This window comes from Papilio machaon, chromosome W (assembly GCF_912999745.1).
Source record: "Papilio machaon chromosome W, ilPapMach1.1, whole genome shotgun sequence".
NCBI classification, from domain to species: domain Eukaryota; kingdom Metazoa; phylum Arthropoda; class Insecta; order Lepidoptera; family Papilionidae; genus Papilio; species Papilio machaon.
In genome coordinates this window covers 6,728,450-6,742,317 of record NC_060015.1, presented here as the reverse complement: position 1 = coordinate 6,742,317, position 13,868 = coordinate 6,728,450, and the positions used below count along the sequence as shown (strand labels likewise).

Sequence of the window (13,868 nt, the reverse complement as noted above, 5' to 3'; positions counted from 1 at the left end):
TAATCAAATTAATATAACTAGTAAGTATTATAATTTAAGTATTCCATTCATTATTGTATTTAGAAAAGTTATTTTGCCTATGTATAGCACAATTAGTTAAAAAACATTAAATACCTTTCTTTTTGTTTGTCAACACCTCCATGATTAAAAGTTTTATTTTTCTATATAGTTTTGAAGAATGAAATAAGAATAAAAAAAATTGTTTATATTGTAATTCAAAATCAGTTATCGAAATATAATCGATTCCAAGTTCTTTGAAAATCAAAAAGATTCAAAACCGATTCTACTTAGCGTCTCTAGTGAATTGTCAATTGAACTGTCAAACTAATCATAATCATCCTTAAACTCGACCAAACTTCTGTTAGTAAATAACAATGACCGAGAATACAAGCCGGTCAAGAAACATCTCATTCGAGCAATTAAAATCCCTAATAGACTTCATGGGACAGCACATTGAATTTGCCACTGGTAATTGCCGTACTTTAGAAGCTCGACATGCATCGAAACGTTTGTGGGATGAGTTAACAAAAACCCTAAACAACAGTCGCACGGGCACTAAGAAAACTTCAGATGGATGGAGTAAGGTTTGTTTGATTGTAATTTGCTATATAGCTTATAAAGCTATAGGCACACTGGTTCGAAGATGACTCGTTAACTGACTAACTGACTTTATTAAAATATCCAACTGCATTGCAAAACTTAAGTTTTAAGATTGAACCAAACACCTAAATGTTAGTTTTCAACATAACATTACATGAGAAAATTTACTGTTGTTCTTTCAGTATTGGAGTGATTTCAAGAATAAGTTAAAAAACAAAATTAGCTTATTAAATAAGAGACAGCGATCAACATCGGCATCAAAGAAAGGTATAACACCATTAAGTAAACTGGAAAAGAGAGCTCTTGTTATACTGGGACCTTATTTTGAGAGGAAAAAAGCCAGGAGAAAGTGTGAATTCTCTAACAAAGCAATCTCTGTAAGTTACAATTTTTTACATAATGTTAAGTTTCCACAAAATCTTAGGCTAATTCAAGCAACTCAAGTGACCTTATAAGAAGCTTATAAGAAAAAATATGTTATTGTCTTTGTGTTTTTCAGAGAAACAATCTTAATATATATATATCTCGTGTCACTATGTTTGTCCTCAATGGACTCCTAAACCACTTAACCGATTATAATAAAATTCGCACACCATGTGCAGTTTGATCCAACTTGAGAGATAGGATAGTTTAAATCTCAAATTATAGTCGCAATTTTAATTTATTGCTAATTAGTTGTCTGTTATTATTTGACAGTCACAATTATCTGTTAACTCCAAATGATTCTAACAGATGTCGATACCTTTCGACTGGGTTGAGTAAGTAATCAATAGATGGCGCTGCTATGGTAAATCTACGAATGTGTCATATAAGCTTATTAAATGAGCGCGGACGGAGTCACGGGCGACAGCTAGTTGTATATATATTTTAGAATAGGTTAGGACTATGATTTGTCAAGAACAGAGTTATTTGTGTGTTTCAGAGTCAAATGCCACCAGAAATATTAGAAAAGAAGTTAAGAAAAGTTAGAAGCTTATCAAGACGATGTTTTCAGTGAATTCAGTAAAGCTCAAAGTGACACCAGCGATAGACTATCAGGTAAATTGAACCTTTTTTTGATTTACAAAAGACTATTTATATCAAGAGAAAACTTTGTAAGGAAGTAGCGCACGGATCTACATAAAATTTGAAGGTGTTAGTAGACAAGATGTGTATAAAGCTGTGTTAAACACGAATCAGCGCTACTTCACCATGGCAAAGAGTTGACAAGATATAAGGAAAAATCTTAGAAATAAAATGAACTTCTTGTGAAGAATTAAGTTTTTTATTCATAGAATAAACATTGGTGATTCTGCAACGTGATGTAAAGGTCTGATTATTTATTAAAATAATCGTCTAAGAATATACATCAAGGCAACGAACCGATGCAACCTGGGGATGTTAGAGAATAAAGGCTGAGGGAACAACGTGATCTACTCGTACCCGACGACTCCCGTTGCGGAAGTAGACCGTTTCCGCCGCGCCAGGCTTGGACGTGGATGGACGTAAAGACCAAATCATTAAGGACAGCTAGTATGATAAAATATTGCTGCATCAGACTGTGACAAATGACAAAGGAAGTAACAATTTTAGTTAAGTACGTAAATTTTAATTTAACTTTTTCCAGTTTCATTTGCCTCTATTTGCTTAAATTCGTTTAGAATCTAAATAAAAATTTATTTTGCACACTAACATATGCCTACACATACAAAAAATTCGTTAGCGGCGTTCTTATTAAAAAATCATACCTACTTGCATTAGACATTGTAAATCGCAGTTAGTATATTGGTGTATGTAGACTACTCCAGCTGCTGCTGGTGCACCAGTCTCCAGATCCTGAGTTCTGCCGTCTGTAGTTCTGCCGGTCAGCCGAGTGCGCTGAGCTTCGCTGTCACCGATCACTGCGCCACCGTGGTGTCCTCATCGGGATCAGTTGACGGGCCGTTTTACTCTTTTTCAGTGGTTTGTGCGATTTGCTTTCGTTTATGCCGCTTTACTTATCACGTTATTCGCTCTTACGTATTTTTATTTTATCTTAATTTTAATAATGGTCGAAGACTTAAAGGCACTGATCCGTGCTCGTAGTACCATAAAGTCGAGAATTACTATATTCACCAAACATTTTAATAATGTCAAAAAGAATGACTATAAAACTATTACTGAAATACAAATTACTGGTTCTGGTGCCCGAGGGGGTAACGTATTTAGTACCGCGTAGGCACCTTCATATGGCGGCTGGCGTAAAAAATCGAATGTACAAACTGTAACACAAAAGACAACTGTAAATCGAGGCAACATTAAATACTTTGAATTTTATACCTCATATTTGCTTTAACACTTCCTTATCCGGCGTCCTTTGTCATTATTGCCATCTCCAACGACAAACAAAAGGTTCATCGATTGATACCCGCTCCTGAAGAGCGTGAGACAACAGTCCTGGCTGCGATGGTCATGAATTTCATCCAAGCATCAGCAGAGCGTAAAGGGCAACAACCATGTACTTAAATGATGGTTAAGAACTGGATACATATTGGTCAATTATATCATCAAAAATGACGACCAACCGCGGAGGAAATTTTCCACGCCAGACTCCCATCAGCTTCTTGAAACCCCAGGTTTCAAGGGGGGGGGGGGGGGGGCGGTAATTTAATTTTATTTCTACGAATTTTCGTTACATATTGTCACGTCGTTGCCATGATGAAGTTGCGCTGATTCGTCGTTAACAAAGGATAATTGAATTATCAACAATCTTACTAATATTGTAAATGCCAATGTTTAGTTGAACGGCTTAACGGATTTTGATGAAAATTCATTGATGCAATTGATGCACAGTCGAACATAGTCTGGAATAACACATACGCTACTAATTAAGTTTTTTTGTAATTCCGCTCAGACGGAGTCGCGAGCGACAACTAGTGAGTAAAAAGTACAAGTACATGATTTGGGTTACCATTATTGAAACATTCATACATAATATATTGCCCTCCTAATTTCCTTGAACTTATTAAAAAAAACACAGGTATTACTAAAGAAATTATTCCGACTCCCTAACTCGTTTTTCTATTGCTTCAGATGGGGATGGAGTTGAAGAATGTATGGACATTAATAATGAATTTGATGAAGATTCTGACCAAAATTCAAATGAACCCCTCATACAAAGTATGTTGAACTAATTATTTTCTTCTCCTTTTAAGTTATTTCGTACATTACGAAATAACACCCATAGTATAGGCTCTTCTCTCAAAAGCGGGGACATTATTTCCCTACTATCTCAACTAAGTTAAATTATGTTACATATGCACTGACCTCTATAAATGGACAGGTTATAAGATGTTTTTTTTTTTTTTTTTTTATATATATATATATATATTTTTTTTTTTTTTTTTTGCCTCTACCTCTAACATGATGGTCAGAGTCTATATTCACTATTCTCATTCATTCCAGTTCTCTCTTTTATTCTGCTCGCACTTTTTATTCCTGTTCGGGTGGGGTTCCCGATCTAATCTATTCTATCTATGTGTCTACTTATTTATTTGTTTATTCTGATTGCAGGTAATAAAACACAGCTTCTTGAATCTTTATTCATCAACCAGTTAAATACTTAGTTTCTAAATTAATTTGCTAACAACTTATTTACAGGATCTTTTAAAGTCTTATTTTTCTACTTCACTATTGGATACCCAGTCTATATAATCTTATTTTACTAATCATGTTTATTTTATTTACAGGTGCAGTGTGTGTAACACTCCGGATTTCCTAAAAGGTAAGGCACTTATTTTTTTTTTTTAACTTTGTTTTATCTTATACTACTAACAACATTTTACTCTTTTTTACAGGATTCTATTAAACAGGTAAGTATACTTATTATTAAAGGTCTTATTCTACTTTATCTTATCTTACTGCTATTTCTTTTCTCAATACTTCTATGCTTGTAAATATTAGGTCCTTACATATGAAATTGGCGTTTTTCGTACTGGCCACTTTAATCACGAATTTCTCCTCTTTGGTAAGGAATTCCAAATTCAAATTTGTACAGCTATAGACTCATGTATTTGTGGTTCGATGACCGTCATTCATTTGTTTTTTTTCTTCTGTTTTTTTCTGTTTGCGTCACTCATTTTACAAAATGGAAAACTTAAAATATCGCATTATTTACGAGTACGAGTTCCGCCGTGGCACTAGTGCTGCGGAAACGACTCGAAGGGTGAATGATGTGTATGGCGGTCGTGTTGCAAAAGAAAACACAGTTCGTTTTTGGTTCCAACGTTTTCGTTCTGGAAATTTCGATCTGCAGAACAAGCCCCGTGGACGGCCTGAGACTCAAGTTGATAATGAAGAGTTGAAGGCTATTGTGGAAGCGGATCCATCGCAAACCACGTCCGAGTTAGCTGCAGGCTGCGATGTTGGTGATAAAACTGTTTTAATTCACTTGAAGCAAATTGGGAAGATTAAAAAGCTTGAAAGGTGGGTACCTCACGAATTGACTGAAGCAAACCGGCAAACGCGCGTCGACTGTTGCGTTACATTACTAAACCGGCACAATAATGAAGGTATTTTAAACCGAATCATTACCTGTGATGAAAAATGGGTTCTTTACGATAATCGGAAGCGCTCAGCGCAATGGTTGGATCCTGGCCAGCCAGCCAAATCCTGCCCCAAGCGAAAATTAACCCCAAAAAAGTTACTTGTAAGCGTTTGGTGGACTAGTGCCGGTATTGTTCATTACAGTTTTCTCAAATCTGGCCAGACTATTACGGCTGATGTCTATTGTCAGCAATTGCAAACCATGATGGAAAAGCTAGCGGCTAAACAACCTAGGCTGGTCAATCGCTCCACGCCACTGCTGCTTCACGACAACGCTAGACCACACACTGCGCAACAGACGGCTACTAAATTAGAAGAGCTTCAATTGGAAAGTCTAAGACATCCTCTGTACTCCCCGGACCTTGCTCCAACAGATTACCATTTTTTTTCGAAATTTGGATAACTTCTTGCAAGGGAAAAATTCAACTCCGATGGGGCAGTCCAAATCGCCTTCAAAGATTTTATTGATTCCCGTCCGACTGGTTTTTTTAGTAAAGGGATCAATGAACTACCTATGAGATGGCAAAAGTGCATAGAAAATAATGGTTCATACTTTGATTAATTAAATATATTATATTAAAAAATATTCGACTTTTTGTTCCTCCCATACAAAACGCCAATTTCATATGTAAGGACCTAATAATATATATAATAATATTATTGCAAGCATCATTAATACGCTTATATTTTATTTCTTATTTACTACTTTTCCACTTAGTCGCTTTGCAGTACTCAAAAATCTCCTTTTTATATTTTCAGCTGTTATTGCCCCGCGAATATAATCATTATATTGGTTTGCAATACTGTCTCCATTTCCCATTTTCTCGCTTTTGAATTTTGTCTGTGGGCAGTAATTTGTGCTGTTTACTGTTGCCTTATATTTAACTATATTTAAATATTTGGCAAAACTACCGCTACCCTGCCCACTTTTTATTTGTATTCTATTTGTTATTATTTTTGCTGTTGTTTTTGTCCTGTTCTCAGCCGGTAAATTTGCCTTAGTTTTTCCATTTTTCAGGTTATTCCGGGAGATTTTGACGGTGTTTTGGGTGCCCTGGGCGTCTTTAGCAGTAGGCGACCGTTGAACGCGCAATCGTGTCCCACTTTTTTCGGATTGGACAGTTGTGGTCGAAACTATTATGGTTGGTTTCCGTAAGTTTTGCCCTATGGCAGTTTTGACACTTGGGCGGTATCCCTGCTATTATGTCCGCGCAGTCTGATCGCAGGTGTGGACCTCCGCAGTGACTGCACAGGTCTGTCGTGTCCGTGCAGAAGCGCCTGCTATGTCCGAAGCCCAGACACCGAGTGCACTGAATTAATGGTGTTTGATCCTCCACTTTAATTCGCTGAAGGTCAATGTGGGCATATCCTTTCTCCACCGCTTTTTGCCAAGTCAGTGGCGACACCGCTACCACGATATGGCTTGTGTGTGGATTCCTAGTTTTCCTTCTATATTTAATTTCGATCCTGTTTTCCTCTTCATCGAGGGAGCCAAAAATACCCCGATTTTGATTTCTCAGTGCTTTCTGTATGTCTTCGTCCGTGTTGATGTTTAGGACGTCTCTGAGGAGCAGCATCGGGTCTTTGTTTTTGACCTCCTCGACGCTGAGATCCTTGGCTGTGGTTTTGAGTCTCTCCTTCATCTTCTCCCTTTCCTCTTTAGATCGGAATCCCATTATAATTTTCCTATCTTTTGCCTTTCTAATCCTTTCCACTCTCACCCAACCTTCCTTTGCGTCTGCTGTCTTCCGAACCTTTTCTAGCACCTCTTCCCCCGTGTCCATTTCGTTATTAGAAGTGACAACTATGGAATGTAGCGTCACTTTCTTTGGTGTTTCCTGTGTATTTTTCTTCCCATTTTTTGTGATATTGGCGTATGTATCTGTTTGTGTAGCCAATTTCTCGCTGAGTTCCGTAATTTTCTTGTTATTTTCCAATAGTAGCCTTGAATTCTCCTCTAGTTTACTTAGAAGTTCTTCGTCAATTTTGCGGGGGGCTATTTGGTTTATTGTGCTTTGGTCGGTTTGTAATGTGTTTGGGGTTTCACATTGAGTGGAGCCCTTTTTGAGTTCCATGTCAAGCTCTTTGACTATATTGTAGAGACGTTTTAGTGACTCTTTGAATACATTTTTAATTTCAGTTTTTAAGTTTCTGGAGTTGTTCAAGTGGAGAAGGGCTTTATTATGGCAGGCCCTTGCTTCGGCAACACGACTTTGGTTGCCCTCCAGCACTATTTGTGTGATTTTTTCCGAATCCGGTTTCTCACCCTGTGGAGATGCTGATGTCGGTTTTTCATCTTGCGTTTGTCTTTGCGCAGTGCTGGCCGCCTCCCATTCACCGATGCTACGTCTCACACTTGTTGCTGTGGCTGGTCTTGACATGTTCGCAGTGGGTTTGGTTGGGGTTCTTATTCCAAACATGTGGAGGCAGAGTTGTCAATCAATAATACGTAATCCAAAAAGGTTTGTAAAAGTTGTATATATAGAGTATTGTCAAGAAAAACTCCAATTCATTGCATAGTGAATACTTTTATTCCATTTTCAACATTTCTAACGGTCAATTCTACTAGACGACTGTCTTTCCACTAGACGACTTATCACATCGACGGATATCCAACGACTGCCGAGCTCCTGACTCAATAATCAAAACGCTGTTTCAACCCCACCACTCTCAATCCATTCGCCGGAAGTTGTCACAAAAGAGTGGCGGGGTCGAGCAGTGCTGCCATCTAAGAAAACTAAAACTACCTTTTATAAAATTATTACATTCGGCCATCCTACGAAATGTGTAGCCTCCTGGCACACTAAAACATCAGGAACTCTGCCAATTAATTACTTACTAACTTAAGTTACTTATTATAATTTTGAATCCAATTTAATAAAATCTTAATTTAATTTAACAATATAACTATAATACAATATTATAAAACGGTATAAAAGTATCTATTTTCCTCATAAGAGTATTCAACCTACGTAATAATTATTAGAGACTCAAGTAGAAGCTCTTATGAAAGATTTAAAATCGCAAGTCGATCAATCTAACCAAGAGCTTGATAAAAGTCTAGACTTCCTAACGGACCAATTAAAAAACATTGAAGGTAAGTTATCTACGTTAGCTGAGGAGGCGATCTGGAAAAACGGACATCGCTACTTGAAGAGCGATTAGATACTTTGGAACGTTTTCCTCTAAAAACAGCCGTTGAAATAAGAAACGTCCCTGGTAAACAAGCAGAATCCAAATCCAATCTCCTACAAACTTTTGAGCGCCTAACTAATACTTTGGATGTTCAAATTGAGAAGAATGAGCTGACTCCACAACGTCTACAGTCGTTGTCGAATTTACCAATACTTGGACTGAAATGGATGTGCTAGCGTCTGTCAAAAGTACAGAAAAAACAGAACTGACGAACTAAACTCCAAGCAACTTCCTTTTGTCGGAGAAGTCATTCCAGTTTACATGTTATAAAGATTAAAAGAGATTAACAAAAATTAGAAGAGTACATTTTCTCGCCAGAGAATTAGCAAAGGCAGAAAAATACGCTCACAGCTGGGTTAAAAATGGTAAAATACTTTTACGAAAAACAGAAGGGGCATTGTCATTAAAAACGAAGATCAACTACATTCATTACGGACACAAAATAAAATATTCTACGTAGTACAATATTTAAACACATTTGTATAACATATACCGTCCATAATGTTATCTTGCTTGTTCATTTTATAAATGTAATATGTAGACACACTTTACTAAAACATAAAAATCAACACTCCCAAAATAATACAATTAACTGCCAACAATCAACTTACTCTTATCACACATACTACCACCGCATCATAGAAGTGTACAATGCCAGGCATACTTATAAAATTCACCTTAGTTCCCCAATTTGTTTATCATACAAGTATGCTAACCTTGAAATTAATGTTCCATATTACGGTTGCTTAATTTGTAAATACTGGTACTGTGTAAACATCAACACACTGTACGGCCTATTACTACTACCGTTCGAGAACATTATATATTACTCATTTACACTAAATTTATGAAAAGTTACAATAAAAGTTGCAATATACGTGTCATATTACTAATCTACAATATCTTATATACAATGATATAAATATCAATTTCACACTATCAACTAACATTATTAAAACTCATGACAATAAAAATACAACATCATTCCTCCAATAGTGTCAACTTCATGAAAACTGTTATTGTTACTCAATAACGAAGCACGAATTTTGTTTACAAAATCAAAACATACGTTTTATCAATTTAAACCTCTATTAATATGTCGTATTATGTATACACATACTAAGGCACTCTGATGTTTTACAAAACAAACAGCCCTAAACGTAGTACTTATATCCATTCATTTTTTTTGGTAGGAGTACTAATGTACCCTTAATTATATCCGACATACAAATAATGTACCACACAATCTCAATAATTAATGATAACATCGACAACATTGTACCATCTAAGGCACAAACCTGCACATCTGAAGAATTCAACTCGTTAATAAAATCACCAACACATAAACTAAAGATTCTAACACAGAATATAAAGAGTATATTGTGCAATTTTAACGGTTTCCTATTACTTCTTTCCAGAATAGCAATAAGTCCTGGCACCATTATTTTATTAGAATGCTGGCTTAACAATTCTTTATGTATCCCTTAAATAAAGGGGTACAATACTAGTAGTCTAGAATTTAAAAAAAAACCAAAACGATGGCATAATGATATACACTAAAAACTATTTACACTGTGATTCCTATGAACATAAACTTTCAGATGCTACCTGTATTATAACAAATAAAAAATGTTATTATCCTAAAGTCCATTAACAGATCGCAATCATTTCATAATGTAATACCATTCCTTAAATCATTAGAAGAACTATTAATCTCATGTAAGAATTATAAAAAAAAAACATCGTAATAACAGGTGATATGAACATAATGTTCAAAATGCTCTCACCGACCACGATACCATATTCCTTCCTAGTCATGGATACTAACCAAACGAAACCTTTTTTCACTATCACTGTTACCAAGACTAATTACAAAGAAGTTTCTGAAACAATCAAAGCATCAGACCTCTCAAAAATATTTATTACTACTGATTGTAACTTGGCCACAAACTATCTTTTAGATAATATATCTAAACCAATTACCAGACACTAAAAAAAACTCTGGATCTTAACAGGACTATTAAGGTGCATGAAAAATAGAGATCGAATGCATATGAAATTACGAAACCAACCTGTTAATGTTATTTTTATTAAGACATATAAACGTTATAGAAATCACTGTAAAACCCTTCTTAGAAAAGCAAAAGCCAATTATGAAATAGAACGTCTGAGGGAAGCTAGTAAAGCGAAAAATATGAAAATAACGTGGCGAATCATAAACGAAATTACACATTTTAAAACAATTCCCAAGGCATCACAAGACCTCCTAGAAAACAACCAACTATAAAAAAAAACAGTCAACGATGTGAATAGTTATTTTGTTAATATAGGTAAAGCTCTCGCAGAAAATATTGCTCCCGACACTGATATAAGTAATAGTCTACAACCAACTAATACAACACTAAATTCCGTGATCCTAACAGATGCCGATATACCTGAAATTCTGAACACCATTAACGCGTTAAAAATCGATAGCTCCATGGGCTTGGACAATATTCCCTCCGCTGTACTACGCCAAAATAGTTACTTACTTGCACCAGTCATAACACACATTGTTAATCTTTCCCTACAGTCAAGAGTCTTTCCTAAATCTCTTAAACATGGCAAAAAATACCTATGCACAAAAGTGATGATAAAATGATTGTTGGTAACTACAGGCCCAATTCCATATTAACATATTTATCGAAGGTTTTTGAAAAGATAATTAACAATAGATTGGTCAGTTTTCTAGAACACAACAACATGTTCTCTAAAAATCCATTTGGCTTCCGAAGAAATAGGTCGACTTCAAATGCTGTACTAACATTAACAGAATATGTCGCCAAAAACTATCAGAAAGAAGAGTATTGCTCTATTTCTAAATCTTGCAAAGGCCTTTGACACTGTGCCAATACCGCTACTTTTAAACAAGTTAGAAGGTCTTAAAAACAAGGAATCAAAAATGTTCAACTTAACCTTTTCAAAGACTACCTCTCGGATAGGACACAGAGCATAAAGATAGGACCTCATATAAGTGACTCCTTAACTGTTAGCTGTGGTGTTCCGCAGGACAGTATACTAGGGCCTACCCTCTTTCTAGTTTATATAAACGAGCTTTGCAACCTCCCAGTCGATCGCGGTATCATTATCACTTATGTTGATGATACAGTTTTAGTTGTCCAAGGAGACACCTGGCCTGAGACTTTTGCATCAGCCCAGGGAGCGTTTAACAACATCTCAATGTGGCTCAGAAATAATAGATTAACATTAAATATAGAAAAAACAAAGCATGTAACATTTTCCATTAAGAACCCGCAGAATTTCGAGTCCCTCTTTCTACTTGCACACACCTCATCTACCTGCCAAAACAGGTTCCCGAAAATCATTTGTAAATGCCAGACCATACAAAAAGTTACCTCAATTAGATATCTTAGCGTAATCAATTAACTCAGCGAATCAGAAAATTAACTGCAGTTTTCAAAACATCAGGGTTTATGCATATAAAAGACATCATTAAAATGTTATATTACTCCCTATGTCAGTCTGTGCTAAGTTATTGTATTTCGTCTTGGGGAGGTTCAAATAAAATAAATCTTTTTTCACTCGAGAGAGCCCAACGCGGTATACTAAAATGCAGCACAAACCGCCCATACAGATATCCAACAGCTAACCTGTACAGGGAATGTAAAGTTCTTACAGTAAGGCAACTATATATACCGGCTCTTATCCTTCATCATCACTCATCAATTACATACAATCACGAGCTAATCTTCATTCAACGCTCCGCACATAATATATGTGAAGTGACAAGAGTTCATACTACGTTTTCCGGAAAATTTTCATACTTCTTAAGCCCATGTCTACATAACAAAATACACAAAGAAAACAAAATACTCAATCTTACCTCTTTCAAATGCAAAAGATATTATTTCATATTATACTCATTGATTTAATTGTATAGAACCTTTTCATCCTTGATACAAACATAGAACTTTACTTTTATAAACGTACATAAACATACACACACACGCAATCATACATCAATACACATTCATCCCAACAAGCGTCCTTACATACACACATTTACTTTTACTCTCACTTGACGACGTCGAAGTAGACGACGTCGAAGGAGCCCTTTTCCTCTTTACTTTCCTCCGTTTTGCGTACTTACGCTTCCTTGGTGGAGTTGTAGGTAGCGTACCTCCAACTTAGTCATCGTCTGACGTCATATCTAAATGTATTAAATCCCTGGAATCATGTCTCAATCTCTCTTATTTACATCAAAGTTCAGTCTCAGTCAAATTTAAAGTCATTCGTTTCCTACGGTCCAGCGAGCATCATTGCTCACTCAATCATTAAGTTCAGTCGTTTCTTACAGTCCAGCGAGCATCATTGCTCACTCAATGATTAAGTTCAGTCGTTTCTTATAGTCCAGCGAGCATCATTGCTCACTCAATCATTAAGTTCAGTCGTTTCTTATAGTCCAGCGAGCATCATTGTTCACTCAGTCATTAAGTTCGGTCTATTCTTACAGTCCAGCGAGCATCATTGCCCGCTCAATCAATATCCAGCGTACATCATTGTTCGCTCAATCATTATCCAGCGAACATTCATTGTTCGCTCAATCATTATCCAGCGTACATCATTGTTCGCTCAATCGGTATCCAGTGAACACCTTTGTTCACTCAATCATTATCCCAAAAACATGATATTTCTCCACTGTTTAATCGTTCGAAGCGAGTAATTTCAATAGACATAAATACAAAAAAAATAAAAAGTATGTAAATGATTCACACACAAATAAAGTTTCATACATAATAAAATAGAAACCTCTATTATTTATTTCCCTGTTGGGGGGTCTCGCTTGTATAACTATGAAATCATTACCCATATTCAATTTCTAAATATCCCGTAAAACGTTTAAAATTCTAAAGAATTCAAAATAGGTAGCATAAATATAAATAAAGAAAATTGAAAATACGAGTTAAAATCACATTCGATACTTATAAATCAATAAGTCATAAAATAAATATTTTTAATAATGACGTAAATAATGATCTCAATAAAAAGTCTTTGTAACACTAGCTTTTACCCGTGACTCCGTCCGCGCGGAATAAAAAAATAGAAAACGGGGTAAAAATTATCCTATGTCCGTTTCCTGGTTCTAAGCTACCTGCCCACTAATTTTCAGTCAAATCGATTCAGCCGTTCTTGAGTTATAAATAGTGTAACTAACACGACTTTCTTTTATATAAATAGATAGAAGATATGCATAATTTGTATTTTTGGAAAATAGCCGTGATCAAATGCAGTATGACAGTGTCATATTTGTGCAGTATCGAAAGTAAAATAAAAAAATAAAAAAAATAAAATAAAAATAAAAAAATTAACAAGCGTTATAGCTACTTTGTACTTTAAAGTTTTTTTTTTTTTTTTTTTTTTTATGTAAATTAGTATTTAAAATTCTGAGGGCGTTCATACCTGGATTTTTATATCCCACTTCTGAAATGTCAAGAAAAACTCCAATTCAT

At 35.5% G+C, this 13,868-nt stretch overlaps 1 protein-coding gene and 1 long non-coding RNA gene across 2 annotated transcripts; one reads left to right on the top strand and one right to left on the bottom strand.

Annotated features, from left to right (window-relative positions):
- Positions 1 to 337: 337 nt before the first annotated feature.
- Positions 338 to 2,435, top strand: LOC123723021. Its single transcript, XM_045685562.1, has 4 exons — positions 338 to 584; positions 783 to 977; positions 1,523 to 1,593; positions 2,378 to 2,435. The coding sequence occupies exons 1-4, from the start codon at positions 375 to 377 to the stop codon at positions 2,433 to 2,435; spliced, it is 534 nt and encodes a 177-aa protein (XP_045541518.1). The 5' UTR covers positions 338 to 374.
- A 7,553-nt stretch (positions 2,436 to 9,988) lies between these two features.
- LOC123723180 lies at positions 9,989 to 10,603 on the bottom strand. The gene is made up of 2 exons (XR_006756665.1): positions 10,431 to 10,603; positions 9,989 to 10,241 (listed from the first exon to the last, which is right to left on the bottom strand). It is a non-coding gene; the product is annotated as an uncharacterized LOC123723180 (long non-coding RNA).
- Between the last annotated feature and the right edge of the window lie 3,265 nt (positions 10,604 to 13,868).

What these genes read in the sequence shown, in the direction of transcription:
- LOC123723021 (XM_045685562.1), top strand. Translation starts at nt 375, where the DNA reads ATGACCGAGAATACAAGCCGGTCAAGAAACATCTCATTCGAGCAATTA. An exon ending in CTTCAGATGGATGGAGTAAG is followed by an intron (nt 585 to 782) that starts GTTTGTTTGATT and finishes TTGTTCTTTCAG; the next exon opens with TATTGGAGTGATTTCAAGAA. An exon ending in TTATCAAGACGATGTTTTCA is followed by an intron (nt 1,594 to 2,377) that starts GTGAATTCAGTA and finishes TGGTGTATGTAG; the next exon opens with ACTACTCCAGCTGCTGCTGG.